The sequence below is a fragment of the Cervus elaphus genome, chromosome 20 (assembly GCF_910594005.1).
Source record: "Cervus elaphus chromosome 20, mCerEla1.1, whole genome shotgun sequence".
Classification (NCBI taxonomy): domain Eukaryota; kingdom Metazoa; phylum Chordata; class Mammalia; order Artiodactyla; family Cervidae; genus Cervus; species Cervus elaphus.
In genome coordinates, this window is record NC_057834.1 from 80,328,273 (window position 1) to 80,347,249 (window position 18,977).

The window sequence follows — 18,977 nt, forward strand, 5'->3', positions numbered from 1 at the left end:
GCAAGTTTTAAGCCAGGAAGACAGCTTCCAAGTAAGGGCCTGCTCTGAATATCACTTCTCCTGTGTGAGAGAGAAAACACAGACCTAAAAATCTGGTACACTGATTTTAACTGAATTAAGTTGTATCAATCCATGTAAATTCAGAAAAGCAAGCTACTACAATTTTATGAGATTCAGTATTTAAGAAATATAGATGTACAGTCTTTTAAGAAATGTAGATGTAGGTATCTGTTTCCAAAGCTACCAAATGAATATATATTACGCTTAATTATCTTAAAGTTGTTAATATTCCAGGACCCTCTTATTTGAATTTACAGTGCTATAACTCTTTACATCATCTTCAGAGTTATTCCAGGCAAATTAAATCATGTTTATTATATTGTCAGGTACTCCTTATAAATAAAGTAGAAGTAGGAATAAATGTACATAAAACTGCTACTTCTATGGATACGAGGAGCAAAAAATAAAAATTAGGATAAATGACTCAATAACATAATAGGTATTATTTTCTGCTGCCAAATAGGGTGAACCAGGAGCTCCTGGAGAAGAAGGTCTCCAGGGTAAAGATGGATTGAAGGTAAAGTATGCTTTTAACATTATGATTAAGGTAGATATTTTTGAGAAATCTTTAAAATATTATATTACACTTAATTTTCTATGTGCCAGCAAAAAATCTCCTTATTGCATGGTATAATTATTTCAATACTTTCTTTTTCTTAAAATTTTTTGCTGTGGTTATAGGGGAACCCAGGAGGAAGGGGACTTCCTGGAGAGGATGGAGAAAAAGGAGAGACAGGCTTACCAGGGACCACAGGGCCTTTGGGTGGACCAGGTCTGATGGGCCCTCCAGTGAGTACCTCTGGGTTCAAAACTCAGTGAACTCAGCCCTCTACACACACACACACATGTGAATCATATACACACATTCTTGACCCCCTTATATGTCCATTTGGTGTTTGAAGGTGTATGGCTTGAGTGAGGGACGAACCAGGCACTGATTATCAGCCTCACATCCAAGGAAAAAAAGATACTTTTCCCATATGTCACACAGGTTATTGAACTTCTTAATTCTTCCACTCACTTTGAGATATAATTGACATATATAAGTTTATAGAACATGACATGTTGATTTGATATACATAAATATTGCTGAATGATTACAATGGTACATTGTTTTATTTCAGCTTCAAAAATGACCTTTAGCATTTTTTTGTAAGGCAGGTTTAGAGGTGATGAACTCTTCAGCTTTGGGTTGTTTGGGCAACTCTTTCTCACTCCTTTATTCCTGAAGGACAGTTCTGGGTATAGTGTTCTTGATTAAAGGGTTCTGTTTTTCTTCCCATATTTTAAAGATGTTATCTCATTCTCTCCCGGTCTATAAAATATATACTGAGAAACCTACTCATAGTATTATTTGGGTTGTTATATGTGATGAGTCACATTTCTCTTGCTACTTTTAAAATTCTCTCTTTGCTTTGGTGGTATAATTACAGTCATCCCTCAGTTTCCATGGGAGATTGGTTCCAGGACTGCCACAGATACCAAACTGCAGATGCTTGAGTCCCTCATATAAAATGGCTTAGTATTTGCATATAACCTACCTACATTCTCCTGTATACTTTAAATCACCTCTAGGTTACTTACATACCTAGTAAAATAAATACTATGTAAATATGTTGTAAAGATAGTATAGATGCTATGTAAACTATTGTCACTGCATAGCAAATTCAAGTTTTGCAACTTTCTGGAATTTTAAAAAAATATTTAATATTTTGATAATATTAATATCATTAATATTTTGGTTGTTTGACTCTGCAGTTGTGAAACCTGCAGGTACTGAGTGTTAACTATAATATGTCTCAAAGTAGCCCTTTTGGGATTCAACCTATTTGGTATCCTTTGAGCCTCAAAAATCTGGACAACTATTTCTCTCCCTGAGTTTGGGATGTTGTCAGCCATTATATCTTTAAATATTCTTTCTGCTCTTTTCTTTTTTTATTCTCCTGATATTTGCACAATATTGTCCTACTTGATGCTTTCCCATAAGTATCCTAGTCTTTTCTTTATTCTTTTTTCTTTCGGGATAATTTAAAATCACTTATCTTTGAGTTCATTGATTCTTCTGCTTGGTCAGGTCTGCTGTTGAAACTGTTGAATTCTTCAATTCAATCACTGTATTTATCTCTAGGATTTTTGTTTTGTTTATTCTCATGATTTCTATTTCTTTGTTGAACTTCTCATGCATTGTTTTCCTAATTTCATTTAGTTATCTGTCTATGTATTCTTGAAGTTCACTGCACTTTTCTAAGAGGAATATTCTTGCCTGATGTGTTGCAGTCCATGGGTTGCAAAGAGTTGAACACAACTTAGCAGCTGAACAACAACAGTTCTTTCCTGGAGAATTCCATGGACAGAGGAGCCTGGAGGGTTTACAGAACATGGGGTCACAGATTCTTTGTTAGATTGTTCACAGACTTCCATTTCAATTATTGAAGTATTTTAAGTTTCTTTTGGTTTTGTTATGTTTACCTGTTTTTTTATTATCACAATATCCTTGCATTGATGCTTGCACATTTGAGTAAGTGATCTCCTCTTCTAGATTTTATAGGTTTGTTTTGGCAGAGAAAGACCTTCACCAATCTCTCTGCTTGAGGGACTTGGATGGGTCTGCTTATAGTGTTTGTGGGCAGGCACAGCTTGCTACTGAGATCTCCAGGTTGGTGAGGTCCCTACCCGTATTGTGAGGCAAGAGGAGAGTTGCCACTGGCTGGTCTCTGCAGTTGGGTTGGCCACCTGGCTAGTCTCCACGTAGTAGTGGGGCCACTAAATAGGTACCCTGGTTGGATAGGTATGCTGACTGGGTTCCATGGTCAGATGGGGCCATTAGCTGGCTTCTGAAGTTACCTCTGGTAGGATATGATCTCAGGCTATGTTCCCTGGAAGGACAGTAGCACTTGTTGGATTCTGCAATTAGGCAAGGCCTCATGTTATACTGTCTAACCGGATGTGGCCCTGGTAGGACCCCATATTCAGGCAGGGCTGCAAACATGGCTTCACAGTTGAATGGAGCTACAGGCTGTGCCCCAGGTTTGAACAGATTTGCTTTGTGATCAGTTAGGGCACTGGCTATGCTTCTGTGTTGGATGAGGCCACTTGCCAGGCTGTCTGATTAAGTGGGGCCTTCAGCTGCATCTCACAGATAATACTCCATGGTAGGATGGAGTTACATTGCATGGGTGAGGTTACAAGCTGTTTCTATAATTGGGCAGGCTGTAGGTGAAACTGCTGCTGAATAGGGCTGGATCCCACAGCTGGGAAGTGTTTAACTTAGACTGGACTCCAAGCCTGCCCAGGGTCACTGCTCAGGCTCCCTGGTCTGCTGACTTGGCTCCCTGCCTGAGCAAGGCTGTAGTGTGGACTCTACAGCTGCCTAAGTTCTCAGACAAGGCTTTCTGGTCGAGCAGGATGGGAGCCCATGCTTAGCTGTTGAGCAGTGTTGTAGAATTACTCACCTGCCCAGGCAGGGCCATATAACAGGCTCAAGAACAGGTATGAACATTTGGCTGGGGACACACACCACTCCATTATTCTGGCCTGGAGAATTCCATGGACTATACAGTCCATTACTTTACCAACAAAGGTTCGTCTAGTCAAGGCTATGGTTTTTCCAGTAGTCATGTGTGGATGTGAGAGTTGGACTGTAAAGAAAGCTGAGTGCAGAAGAATTGATGCTTTTGAACTGTGGTGTTGGAGAAGACTCTTGAGAGTCCCTTGGACTGCAAGGAGATCCAACCAGTCCATCCTAAAGGAGATCAGTCCTGGGTGTTCACTGAGAGGACTGATGTTAAAGCTGAAATTCCAATACTTCAGCCACCTGATGCGAAGAGCTGACTCATTTGAAAAGACCCTGATGCTGGCAAAGATTGAGGGCAGGAGGAGAAGGGGACAACAGAGGATGAGATGATTGGATGGCATCACCGGCTCAATGGACATGAGTTTGGGTAAACTCCAGGAGTTGGTGACGAACAGGGAGACCTGGCGTGCTGCAGTCCATGGGGTTGCAAAGAGTCGGACAAGAGTGAACGATTTTCACTTTCACTTTCCAAATCATGCAGAACTTCAGCCAAGCTCCCTGATCAGACAATGTCACCAGCTAAGTTCCGCAGATAGGCAGACCACTGGCTGGGATCTCTGTTCAGGTGCTGCTACAAGCAGAGATGAAATCCAATAATACTTTAGTACTGGTTACTGTAAGTCTTGCCCCTTTGCCCATCTCTTATCTTTTCCCCAGTTGTCAGGCCCTCAAGTTCTCCAAATGATCCTCACGCAGACCTGACTGGGCAACTCTGGAAACATCTTGCAACAGTAGATGGGCTGAATATCCACTTTGGGTTCTCTTTTTCCCCACAGGAGATGCTATAGATCAAATGGGTTCACTCCGCAATGCTCTGTTGGCCTGGGGAAAAGACAATGCAACCCAAATGAAACCTTTCCTCCAGCTTCTTAACGTGGTTATTCTGTCTCTGTGATTCAAAAACCTGCTTCAGCCTCACCCTCAGGTTCCAAGCCATACTTCTTGAGACTTGGATTTATAGGATTCTTGATAGTTTTAATTTTTTTAGAGGATTCATCAGGAATGGACCCACAGAGAAGCCAAATAACAAGTACTGAGAAAGTGTAGTTATCTTCCTGAGAAGTTTTCTCAAATTTGTTTTTATATAATAAGGTCATTAATGATTATTAATATTTTAGCATAGATTTTTTTTTCAGGCAACTGGCCTAGTTCCCTAAGAAAATACTGAAGTTATTTGGAGTGGTGGCGGGGAGGGCGGTGGGACGCAGAACTAACAAAAAGAAAGGTCTAATCATGCCGTAGGACAACACAGCCAGGAATCCCAGAGGGATGATGCAGAATGACAAATGGTGATGGGTAGAACAGAGATGAAAAAGGGGCTCAAAACAAGACATGGAAAAATGATAAACACAGACTTCATCTGCTTCATAACTTTTCCCAGGAATAATCCTGCCTTGTACACATCTTTGGTGCCTTTTTTAGTAACAACACATGTGCATTTCTTTTTTATTCTTTTTGTTGTTCTTCTTGGAATTTTAAATGCCTTTTAGCTCATAAGCTCAATAAAAATACCATGGCATATTTTTTCAAAAGAATTTTATGATCCAAGGAGCTATTGCTTAATCAGGCAGCCTGATGTTCAATTTATTTTTGCACATCAAAATAATTCTTCCTTAGGCAATGTCACAAAGATGCTACCTTAAAAATTCTTTTAAAAAATAAGAACGAGAGTGAAAAAATTAATTTTTTTCAAGTAAAGAGATGTTCTTTTTGCTTTCTAAAAGATTGGAAAATGATATCTTGATAGAAAAATGAGGCAAGGGAAACATCAGTAACTAATTCCCAAATCCAAGATGAACTCTTTGAACAAAGGAAAACATTTTGTATTTCATGCTTGAAATCTGCTCTAAAACAGACAATTCAGTTGTCTAAATGCATAACTCTGCATGAGAAAAAGAGCTTGAAAGCTTCTGTGAAGAAACATCTGCCTGACTTATGGTCCATCATTCATTTCTTAAAAAGTGTATCGCCCTGGTATTTAAGATCTAAACAGATGTGAAGCTATGTACTCTGAAGCTGAGTAGGTATAAATGAAATTGTCTTGTTTTATTGCTTTATAAGAAAACTTGATGGGATTTATTGAAATTTAATTTTCCCATCTGTGTAGAGTGATATGATATTAGGTAGAAGTGAATAGCTTAAGAGAATCTGAAATTAAATAATGCATACTTTTCAAAGAAGCTTTTTCAGTAGAGTCTTAAAAGTGAAGTCAAAAAGATGAGAGGAATAGTTAGAAATATTTAGAAAAGAATGAGGTATACATGACTCTTGTTTCTAAGACAGTTTCCTTGGAAACCCTGAAAAGTAATCACTTTGGAAATTTGAAGTCAGTGGCATTAAGGAGTAAAAGGTTATCTAAACCCTTATCTTCTGAATGATTCATATAACTCTGGTTTTAGACTTGCATGTTCTGAACTGTTGTGTTGTAAAGCAACACACAATAGAAAGAAGCATGCACTGTCTACTCTGCAAGAATTGTTCAGACCCTCATCTATTACTAAAGTGCTGTACATTGTTCTGGGAGTCGTTCTTTGGTTTCTCAGTTTACACGTTACACTTAATAAAGGGGTTGGAGCTCTGCAGAACCCCTATGATGATTGTGTCAAGGAGGATGCTGAACTGGAAGGACTTTGTTTGTTCTTTATCTGCTTGAATCAGAGAAGATTCTCCACGTCTGGTTAACATATTAGCTTCTATGCAGGCTTTTTTTTTAGAAGAAAAGGTTACATAGCCTTAAAAAAAAAATTAGCTTGGATGTTTCTAAATCTTTGTTAGCTTTACAAACTGTGACTCTGTAAAAATTTTCTAAATATTTAGAAATTAAATTTTTTTAATCTTCTGAATTTTTATACAGTTTCTAAATTTTTGTTAGCTTTACAAACTGTGACTCTAAAATTTTTCCATTCACTAATTCAGTGAGGTTTATGAGTTCCTTGGATGAGCCAAGAACTCTGCTAAGTTTTGGGAATACCAAGGGGAACAAGATGAGGAAGATTCCTGATCTCAGATTTGACAGTATCATGGAGAAGACTGAATAGGCAAGATCACTGCAGGTGGTGGTTAATGTGGTGATAAAGATAAACAAGATGATAATAAAGGACAACTGGTTAAGGGAAGGGGAAAGCCAACTAGTTAAGAGAAGAGAAGCTATTTACACTAAGGCAGTGAGGAAAGGCTTCTCTAGATAGGGGAGGATTGAGCTGAGACCTGGAGAGTGAAGACGAGCCAGTGAATGAAAGAACTCTGGAGATCCTTCAAGGTAGGTCGAATAGCAATGGAATAGCAAGGACCAAGATGGGGAGGTAAGAATGATCTAGGTATTTTTGGAAAACTAAAAGGAGTTTGTTACAGCAGAGTGAATAGTGAAACGTTGTTTGAGATGAGCTTGAGGAAATAGGTAGGTAGCAAATCATGAAGGACCTTTTAAGCCATAGTAAAAAATTGGGGCTTATTTAAAGTATAGTAAGAGGCCACTGAAAGATTTCAAGCAGAAGAAAAATACAGTCTCTAATGGGAACATTCTCTGTAATTTCCAAACTTTGTTTAACAATGTCTAGTGTTATTGGTTATCTCAAGGGATAAATTAATTTCTGGGGGAAAAAATAAACAAGATAAATTTGAATTACAAAAGCTTGTGATGTACTGAGAAAATTTAATGAGAGAAAGAATGGTCTTTTCAACAAATGTTGCTAGAACTACTGGATACCCACACACTAAAAAATTAATTTGGATCTTTCCTTATGCTACACACAAAATTAACTCAATCTGGGTCATAGATCTAAATTTAAGAGCTAAAACTATAAATGTCTGGGAGGACAACATAGAAGGAAATCTTCTTGACCTTGGGTTATGCAAAGCCTTATTAGATAACACCAAAATTACAAATAACAAAGAAAAACAGATAAATTGGACTGCATTAAAGTGAAAAGTTTTAGAACTTCAAAGAACACCATCAAGAAAGTGAAAAGACACCATAGAATGGGATAAAATATTTGCAAATCATATGTGATAAGAGACTAGTATCCAAAAATATATGAAGAACTCTTACAACTCAATAATAAGATAATTTGATTGAAAAGTGAAAAGTCTCTAAACAGATATTTCTCCAAAGAAGATATATATAGTTGGCAAATAAGCACATGAAAGATACTCAGCATCATTAACTATTAGGAAAATGCAAATAAAGTCACAATGAGATACCACTTCACATCTACTAGAGGGAAAAAAAACCAAAATAATAAGTGTTGATGAGAATATAAAGAAATTGGAACTGTTATACATCATTGGTTGGATGTAAAATGGTACAGCTACTTTGTAAATCAATTTGGCAGTTTCTCAAAATGTTAAAAACAGAGTTACCATATGACCCATCCGTTCTTGGCATATACCCAAAAGAATTGAAAACAGGATTCAAACAAAAATTTTTACATGAATGCTCATAGCAGCATTATTTATGTTAGCTCAAAAGAAATAACAAAAAAAATGGTCATCAATCAATAAATGTTTATTAATTAATGTAGTATATCATACAATGGAATATTATTTGGCAATAAAAAATACACTGATCCATGCAAAAAAAAATATTGATTCATGCTACAATCTTGATGAACTTTGAAAACATTATGCCTAGCAGTCAGTCATAAGAGACCACATAATACAGGAAATATCCCAAATAGGCAAATCTCTAGAGACAGTGAATTCGAGTTGCCTAAGGCTAGGGCTTGGGAGGAAACTGGAAATGACTGTCAGTGGGTACAGGATTCTTTATGGGGTGATGGAAATTGATTCTAAAATTATGGTGATGGTTGCAGAGCACTATAAAAACCATTGAATCATACACTTCAAGTCAGGGGTCCCCATCCCCCAGGCTGTGGACCCATACTGGTCCAGGACCTGTTAGGAACCAGGCCACACAGCAGGTGAGCAAGCAGAGCTTCATCTATACTTACAACTGCTCTCATCACCATGTGAGCTCTGCCTCCTGTCCGACCAGAGATGGCACAATAAATGTAATGCACTTGAGTCATCCTGAAACCATACTTATCTCCCCCATCCATGGAAACATTGTCCTCCATGAAACCAGTCCCTGGTGCCAGAATGATTGGGGGTCACCCCTTTAAATAGATTAATAATATGGTATGTGAATTATATCGCAAAAATCATTGTTTTTAAAAATAGATGTGATATGTTACTTCTGAGACTACAGCTACTCTCACAAAGTTAAATCAGTAGGGAATCCCAAATCCGTCCTCTGTGGTGTGAGTAGGCTGAACATCAAGGCAACTATTCCCTGTCAACATGACATTTGTTTAAAAACATTCTTATTTGTAATCATTGTATTATTTGTAATTATTTATTGTATTATTTGTAATCATTGAAGAAGTCTATTAAAACATGCACATTGAGAAATGATTGCCTTTTTCTACTCTGCCCTGCAAGTCTCTAAATACACAAATAGGTTGCAGTGGGTCATGTAAACTTTTAAAAGACAACATTTTGGAGAAAATTATCACTGATGCATTTCTGAATAAACACTAAAATAAAACAAACTAACATCAGTGGAAGTTTACCACCGCCACTCCCCAAAAAGAAAAACAAACTATCTTTAAATAGAAAAAAAGTGAATGAAAATACCAGGGAAGATCTTACTGATATAATGACAGAAGAAAATATAATATAGAACACAGGCAGTGTCTTTTCTCACACATAATGAGCTCTTCAAATATGTTTGAAAGTTTACTATGCAGAAGATTTCAACAGGTCCATTTGTTCTATTTCCTAGAAGCTAAAAAGTATAAAAATGTCACTATCCTTTGCCTTTTATTCATGAACTTTGGTTTTAATTCCAACAGATAGTAAATTTTTTTAAGGTGTTATTTATTTACAAATAGATATCTAGTAGACCAGCTACTGTCTATAAGACTAAATATTTTCTCCTTTGGGCATGCATTCTATCATTCATTTATTAAATATTTATTAAGCATCAATTATATATGAGACACAGTTCTGGACCCTGTTAGAACAATGAACAAAACAGACAAGATCTCTGCTATCATGGAACATGCAGTGTAGAAGGACAGTGTGAACAAGAATAATAATTTCTGATAGTGATAAGCCCTAAGAGGAAAATAAAACATGGTAATGGGATTTTGAATGCCCTGATAAAGGGGCTACTTTAATTGGGATGGCCACAGAAGGACTACCTGAAGTTACATTGAACTAGATGCCTAATGATAAAAAGAAGTCAATCATGTGACTATCTGAAAAGGAGTTTTCTAGGCAGAGGAAACATCTAATGCAAATGCCCCAAGGTAGAAAGGGTATCTATTAAATGCCTTATTTTAAAAAAGGAAGGGTCCAAGTAGTAAATAACTGGAAAACATGATGTCAGAGAAATAAGAGGTGGCAGATCATATAGGGGACTATAGACCATGATAAGAGGTTTGAAGATTATTCTGATTGCAATGGGAAGCCATTTGGAAGGTTTTACACAAGGAGAGATGTTTGATTAAAACTGTTCATGATCATTTGGGTTACTCTGAAGAAATGGAATATAAGGGTAAAAGTGGACCAAATCACTTACAAGGCTGTGGCAGTCATGTAGATGAAAAAATGATAGAGTGACTTGGAATGCAGTGGAGCAATAGAGATAGTAAATAATGATCAGATTCAAGACATCTTGGAGATATAGTTGACTGGATTTGCTTATGGTTTGGATGTTGAGAAAGAGGGAAAGCATAATAAAGAATAAATATGATTTTTAGGTGAGCAACTGAGTTGTTGCTTATTACAATTAAGTGTGTAGTAGGGTTACAGATTGGTACTTAGACATGTGCAAATATAAAATTTATTTCTGGCTAATCTGGTTTTCCTCACAAGTCCTAACTTAGATTAGTGAAGAGTGGTTGGGGAATTGAGAAAGAAAGGAAACTTTTATATCCAATTCAGTTAAAAGCTTAATCTATTCCTATAATTTAGTAGTCTCTTTGAGTAAAGCTCAGACTCTTGTGATGCTAAGAGGTCTTCCACCTTCTTCTTTTCTTACTTCCTAATACTGACTGTGTTTGCAGTGGTGGCAAGGATGAGGAGGCCTTGGATCTAGAATACTGGACAAAAGATGGGAACTAGTGATTCACATATAGATGCTGAATTACTATATGAAGAGATATTCATTCTTCCTTAATAATCAGGAGTATGTGAATTGAAATCCCTAATAATATGTCATTTTGCTCCCTTGAGATGGACAAATTTTAAGTCTGATAGTACCAAACATTTAAGATTTGGAGTAATTGGAACTTGTAAATGTTGCTTTGAGAGATGTAAATAGGCTAAAACTCTGGAGAACAAGTTGGCAAAATGTTATGTACTGAAAAGTACATGTATCCTGCAAGCCAGCAATTCAATTCCAGAGTATACACCCTCACCCAAAAAGCTCTTGACATAGGTATATGGAGGTAGGTGCAAGAGTATTTATTGAAGGGCTGTTCGTAGCATAAAAAACAAAGCAAAGCAAAACAAACAAAAAAAAAACTACCAAAAGTTCATCACTAGGGAAGTGGCTGAGTTAAGTTGTGGTTTGATTACAAAACAGAATCCTACTATTTAATGTTGTAGCTCAGTTGGTAAGAATCTGGAATGTGGGACACCTGGGTTCGAAACCTGGGTCGGGAAGATCCGCTGGAGAAGGAAATGGCAACCCACTCCAGCATTCTTGCCTAGGAAATCCTATGGACAGAGGAGTCTGGCCGGCTACAGTCCATGGGGTCACAAGAGTCGGACACAACTTAGTGACTAAACCACAACCACCACCACTATAGAAGTGAATACAAAGTGTAAGTAGCATAGAGACACTAAATAATTTCAAAAACAAAATATTGTTCTAAAAAATGTTTCAAAAGAATGCGTAAAGTATGATACTGCTTATTGAAAGTTTCAAAAGATGCAAAATAAGCATATAATGCTTGGGAATATATACAAATGGAGTAAAAATGTAAATAAATGCATGAGAATGATAAACAAATTAAGGACAATGGTTGCACCTGAGTGAGAAGAGGTGATATGTTTACAAATATAAATGCATATATGGGACTTAAGTCTTGTGTGTATTTGTGTATTTGTGTGTGTATAGCTCCTATTTCTTAAAGTGGGTGGTAGACACGTGGGTGTTTATTATGCCTTTTATTAATAATCTTTTATAAATATTTAATTATTACATAATGCCCTTTGAAAAGGCAACAGAAATTAATGAGAACTGACATTTATTGAGCTCTTCAAGTATAAGCCTAGTCCTTTCTCATTCAATCTTAGTAACTCTTTGAAGAAGTATTAATACACCCCTGCTATATAACAGGAAACTAAGGCCTTTAGAGGTGAAATAATCTACCTATAGTCAGGCAGCTGTTAGGTGACACAGCCAAAATATGCAACTAGAGCAGTCTGGCTTAAATGCTCACGTCGTTAACCTCTGTAAATGTTAATCATCCTCTCTTAAAAAGGCCACGTTAACCGCAAAGAAGTCTCACGTTAGTGCAGGATCATTTCAACCTCTGGGTGCAGCTGGGACTACAGCAATAGAACTTAGCCGCTTTGGCCTCTAAATTCAGCGGATTTTCTGAGGCTAGAAGAACATTTGCTCAGGAGCACAGGGCATGAGTCATTTCCTTAGGTATCTGTTTATTCGTTTAACAAATATTTATCAAGAGCCTCTGTAGCACAGTGGTAAACCACAATTTATTTCTTGTCTACATCATTTTTGCCTTTTGCCAAGTTTTGGGACACAAATTTGAAATTTCCATTTTCATTTCCAACTAATGCAAGGAATGCTGTGATTAATTATTAGCTATTTTTGAATTTGCAGCCTGGCTTACTGTGGATCTCATTTAAGCCTAACCATTGTTGACCTGCAAATTCATATGACGTTAAAATATTTTAACCACTTCTTACTTTAAAAAAAAGTGTTTATTGAGAACTTTTAGTTAAATAAAATACCGATTTAAATAAAAATATTGCTTTAAACAGTTTAATTTGACTACCTCCTTTCTCTCAATGTGTTTCCCCTTTAGTATTTGCTTAATCTTACCCTTCAGTGAGATTTTGAGATTCTCCCTGACAATGTACTAGATATATTTTATAATCCTGTGCGTTCAACAAGATGTTGAACCCAAAGTAGCTCATAGAACTGCTGACATGGATGCATTTAGGTTAACTTTAATTACTTTCTCACTGGCTGTGCTAAAACCAAGTTATTTTCCCTCTGTGATTAAGAATGGTTTCATTTTGTCTATCTTGACTGGTTTGTATATGTGAACTTTACTCACTAGTAACAGCTGGGCCTCTAACTCATCATAACCTCTTTTTAAATAGTTATACAAGCATAATAATATTGAGAAGTAGCCCACATTTTTACTTACTGTTCAAGTCAGTGATCATGTGATGTAAATATTTAAGCATTCTATCTAGTCCTGTCTCTAATAATTTATTTCCTTTTTTATACTTAATATTCAGGGACCTGAAGGAATTACAGGAATTCTGGGACAAAGAGGTCGTCCAGGAAAGAAGGTAATTTTCTTTTTATATCTTTTTATGTTGGTTTTCTCTATTCTGATGTGCACATAGCTGCATAGCATAGTGATGTTTTTATTTGTTCTAGAAATAAAGCATTAAAGAGCTATAAATTTGAATTAAAAGGCACAATTGTATAAATTAATATTTAATTCCACATAGGAGTACTTTTTACCTTAGTTATCTGAAGTCAAATTTTTGACTTTGTCATTTCTAAAAAGATCTTTGCCTTTTCTTCTCATCTTTACCAGAAATTCTTTAGTAGACCATGGGCATGAAAAGAGAGAAAAGAAAAAATACTATACCATTTGTGCCATTTTATAACAACTTTAGAAAGATATTTAGGGGAGAGAAGTATTATTAGAATTGTTTCTGGCTTGTTTGAATATATTTTTCTAACTTGAAAAGGTTAGTATTGATTTTATCTTCCCTATTATTAACTAAGAGACACAAAACAATATGTGTTATTTGCTTCCTTTTGCTAAGAAAATGTGATGTGTTTGTAAAATTTAGTACTTTATAACAAATAATTCATACTTGGATAGAGTCAATAATTTGTTCAAGTATTGGTGAAACGTAGAAATTACTTTCCCATTGTAATACAATAAATCTGAATATATTTACTATAATTAACTACAAATCACACCATATTCTAGTTCCCAAAATTGAATTATATCATTTCTGTGAATATGCACCTAATCCATCTTTCTCATAACTTGGGGGTCAGTATAAGAAATAATAAAAGATAAAAATAAATGAAGTACATTTTAGTTACCATTCTTAGCCATGAAATAATGCCCAATATTGAAGTCTCTTCTCATCATAATGTTCTTTCTAAATGGTTTTACAAGTAGGACAGTGCAGATCCTTACAGCAACCTGTGAATTATTATGAATCACCAGAAATTTCCTGACTGTAATCATAGTTTAGTTTTTCTTTGTGTCTACTTGATTGTCAATAATAGAACTAAGTTACCACATGTGAAGAATAAATTATAACATTTACTATTTAAAAGCAGCTGTACTTTGATATTAGAGAATGATCAGTTAGCCTGTTGGAAAACAGAAGAATTTGTTTTCAGATGGATATAAAATCATGTAAAAATGTTACAGATTTTTAAAGACAAACTCCAACCAAGTGATGATGTTGAGTATACAGAACTGCACACTAGAGCCTTTATGCATTAAATGTATCTTTGGGGCACTGAAATTCTCTGTAGAAACAGGCTTGTCATAGGGCCTGTGTTTTCTCAGGATGTGAGTAAACATATGCGTGCATGCATTTGTACATAAATACATAACAAGTTTCACGAATAAAAAACTTGGTTATTTGTAATTCAGCATGAGCACCAAACTTCCCTGCTTACTTATGCAAAACTGTTTGTATTCTTTTTTCCAAAATTGCTTTTAATTACATTTTTAAGGTAACCCAGGTGGTGATGGTATGTTGTTATCATCAGTGGTGGTCTGTAGTACTAGTAAGTTAAAACAAAGTTACTGTTTATAGAATTTTGCCTACAGAATATCCTCTGGAGCCATTCAAGTATATGATGTAGTTGAGTAATTTAAGGATAAGGTTTTTTCTTACTTTTCTCTCTTACTAATGGCATCTGCAGGGCGATAAAGGACAGATGGGGCCCACAGGAGAAACTGGAAACAGAGGTGCTCCTGGACAAACTGGAGAAAGTGGTCTGAAGGGTGCCAGAGGAACTCGAGGTGCTGCGGTCAGTATCTGATTTGTCTCCAAAACTGAGTTCACTGCGGATGGAAAGAAATGTATCCATGTCTAAAAGCTTCATCTCTTGATTAATTTTACAGAGAAAGCAAAAGTTCCATTGAAAATAATCTACCTCCATGGGATATGGAGAATTGTAAGCATTCCACAGTACTTAAATGGCTTAGTGGTTTCTGGACATGAAAAAGGAAAGGGGAAAAAAAAATCTCAAAATGGAAATAAAATATGAAATAAGATTTTAAAAAATCAGATTATAACTCCCAACCTAAGTAGGAAAGTTTATACAGTTGTACTTGAAATCAGGATTTAATATCTGTATAAAATTTTGCCATCATGGTTGACAAATTGCTTTGAAAATTAGATTACTCAAAAATGGGTTTTCTTTATATGCTTAAACTCTCATGCTTATCTAGAGATTATATCTTGCTAACCAGCTGTGGTAAGTCTCCGAAACAGCTACTGATTTTTTATCTTTTGTATGAATTTTACATGATATTGGAAGCAAAGATAGCATGATACTTTTGAAACTGTAATATCAAAATTATGTTGCTAACATATTTTAACTTGTTCAAAAAGTCACAGAAGAAAGAGATGCAAAATATTTAAGAGATTATCCAGTTTAGTCTTTTGAGTATTGAATAAACTTATTTATCAAATCCATATGTATTTCCTAGTCACCATTTAAATGTCACAAGTAGCTTTTCACCAAGGCCTTCTGGAGAGCATTGAATAATCCATTTGTTGTCTGAGGAAGGTTTTCCTTAGCCTCATTTTAGGGGAAAATCACATGAAGTGACATATTGTTTAGACTGGAGTATCAAAATGCAGTCTCTGATGGGGAACTCTTTTAGTTGAAGCTCTCTGATGTTCTAAATGTAATTCTCTATCCGTTATCTCCTCTTATCACTTACTCTCAATTCTAAGACTCCTCAGCCTCATTTTATTTTTTATATTTTTTTTCATTTATTTTTATTAGTTGGAGGCTAATTACTTTACATTATTGTAGTGGTTTTTGTCATACATTGACATGAATCAGCCATGGATTTACATGTATTCCCCATCCCGATCCCCCCTCCCACCTCCCTCTCTTCCCGATCCCTCTGGGTCTTCCCAGTGCACCAGGCCCAAGCACTTGTCTCATGCACCCAACCTGGGCTGGTGATCTGTTTCACCCTAGATAATATACATGTTTCAATGCTGTTCTCTCAAAACTTCCCACCCTCGCCTTCTCCCACAGAGTCCAAAAGTCTGTTCTGTACATCTGTGTCTCTTTTTCTGTTTTGCATATAGGGTTATCATTACCATCTTTCTAAATTCCATATATATGTGTTAGTATACTGTAATGGTCTTTATCTTTCTGGCTTACTTCACTCTGTATAATGGGCTCCAGTTTCATCCATCTCATTAGAACTGATTCAAATGAATTCTCTTTAATGGCTGAGTAATGTTCCATGGTGTAAATGTACCACAGCTTCCTTATCCATTCGTCTGCTGATGGGCATCTAGGTTGCTTCCATGTCCTGCCTATTATAAACAGTGCTCAGCCTCATTTTAAATCTTCCATTCCTTACTGTCATCTTACTAAGTCAGGTAGTATGTACTTCCTTTTATTTAAATTGCTAATATTTTTCTTCTATGTCCTATGCATTCAAAAGTGGCATATAATGTGATATCCAAGAGTAGAATTGCTGGATCATATGGTAGTTCTGTTTTTAATTTTAATTTTTTGAGGAGCCTGCATACTGTTTTCCATAATGGTGCACCAATTTATATTCCTACCAACAGTGAACAAGGGTTCCCTTTTCTCCACATCCTTCCCAACACTTGATATTTGTTGTCTTTTTTATAATAGCCATTCTAATAGGTATGAGGTGATATCTCATTGTGGTTTTGATTGCATTTCCCTGATGATGATCCTCTGCCCATTTTTAAATTGGGTTGTTTGTTTTTTTGATGTTGAGTTGTATGAATTATTTTTATATTTAGATATTAACCCCTTATCAGATTCGTTGTTTGCAAATATCTTCTCCCATTCGGTAGGTGACCTTTTTGCTTTATTGATAGTTTCTTTGGCTGTGTAAAAGCTATTTTGTTTGATATTGTCTACTTATTTTTCCTTTTGTTTATTTTACCTGAGGAGAGATATAAAAAAATATTTCCTAGACCAATATCAAAGAGCATACAGTCTGTGTTTTCTTCTAGAAATTTATGGTTTCAAGTCTTACATTTGAGTCTTTTATGGGAATACTTCGTATTAATCCTTTTGATGTTTGCTAATCTGACAAATGAAATAGTATGTCTCATTTTCTTTCTTACATTTTCTTGCTTGCAACTAAATAAATTGTACTTTTTGCTCTGAAAGTTGCCTGTTCATATGTACTTTACATATTTTTCTATTAGACTGTTTTCTTTTTCTTAATTGCAAGAACACCTTATATAGTTTAGATAATATATTTTTGTTAAATATGTTGCAAATATATTACAAATATATTTCCCTTTCTATCATTTATCTTGTTTACACTATCTTTCACTGGACAGAGGTTTTAATTATTACAACCAAATTTGTCAGTCTTACTGTTAACAGTCTAGGTTTTGTTTGTTCATTAGAAATGACTTCTTTACATAAAGTATATAAAAGTATTCTTTCATATCCTTTTCCTAATATTGTTGCCCTTAGCCCTGTTAAAGCATATGGAGTTTATTTTGCTATAAGTTGTAAGGGACTAATTTCTTTTTTCCATGCTCTTAGCCAGTTGTCTCAATGCTATTTAATAAATCTATTTTCCAGTTTTCTGAAATGCTACCCTCACTGTAAGCTACTCTCAAAAAATGGTCTGTTTCCATTTTCTCTATTTTCTTTTCTCAATTTTTTAGTTTATTACTAGGTACCACACCATTTAAATTGTTACATCATTGTAGTATCTTTTGAGATCTAGAAGGCCAAATATGTCATAATTTATTTTTCTGAAAAGCTCAGCTCTTACTATGATTTTGTCTGTTTTTGTTTGAACTTTAAAATACAATTCTGCAAGTTCCTTTAATATTGAATCATTCATAGAAATAGAATTACCATATTCATTCTATGAATGATTAACATGTATCTTTTTATTTACTTATATCTTCTATATCTTTCAATAAAGCTTTGTTATGTCCTTTATCTCTGTTCTTACACCTTTCTTATTAGGTGTATTGTTAGTTTCTTACAGATTTTGCTGTTTTTAGGGTAGTCCTTTTTCTAGTTCATCTTCTTACTGGTCTGTGTAAGAAATCTTTTTTTAAAACTTTATATTTATTTCAGTGAATTTTAATAATTCTAAGGATTCCTTAGGTAAATAATTGTATCACCTCCTCATATTTATTATTTATTATCCTTACTTATTTCATTGCTTAGAACTTCTGGCTGGTGTGGCACTTGGCTGTGCCTTAGTTTCCTTATCTCCTATTTATTTTGAGACTCAAATAGAAGAGTTGGTGTGAAAACTTTTTAACAATATAAAAGTGAGGGACATTTTTAAGAGTGTTATTTTTGCTTTTTTTCAGTTGTCATCTTCTCAGTAATTTAGGAACATTTACTGATTTGCCTTTAACTTATGATTTCCTCATCTGTATAAATTGATAATAAGTATAAATAATAGAGGTGAATATTATACATAAGTTGTCAACCAATTCTCTTTTAACAGCTTTGACCAGAGTTGAAATCATGTTCATCAAAGCACCTGAGGCTATGAATGAGTACAGAGTTCTCGATCCTATCATGACAATACTAAAAACTATCAGAATTCACTCCCTGATATTTAGTGATGTGCAAATACCACAAACTTTGATAAATGCAAACTACATTTCCAAGAATTTGCTGGAAGTTTACAGCATTCTGGCAACTGAAAGTATTTATTTTAATATGATTAAAGATATTCATACCAGAAATAAACCAAAGAAACATATTTTTGTGGGACTTAACATGGTTCAGAAGTAAAATAAGATGCAAGTTGGAGAACTACTTTTTGTTTTCCCGTTTCAGACTAGGTAGAATTTTGTATCTTGAAAAATC

General features: G+C 35.3%; 1 protein-coding gene across 8 annotated transcripts in view; it reads left to right on the forward strand.

The window, feature by feature from the left end:
- COL24A1 (collagen type XXIV alpha 1 chain) overlaps positions 1 to 18,977 on the forward strand; it is a 382,349-nt gene that overhangs the window by 265,563 nt on the left and 97,809 nt on the right. For all 8 annotated transcript variants that reach the window (XM_043877542.1, XM_043877547.1, XM_043877541.1 and 5 more), the window contains 4 exons: positions 524 to 577; positions 742 to 849; positions 13,139 to 13,192; positions 14,811 to 14,918. In XM_043877542.1, the coding sequence (XP_043733477.1) occupies positions 524 to 577; positions 742 to 849; positions 13,139 to 13,192; positions 14,811 to 14,918 (324 nt within the window). The remainder of the gene's footprint in view (positions 1 to 523; positions 578 to 741; positions 850 to 13,138; positions 13,193 to 14,810; positions 14,919 to 18,977) is intronic.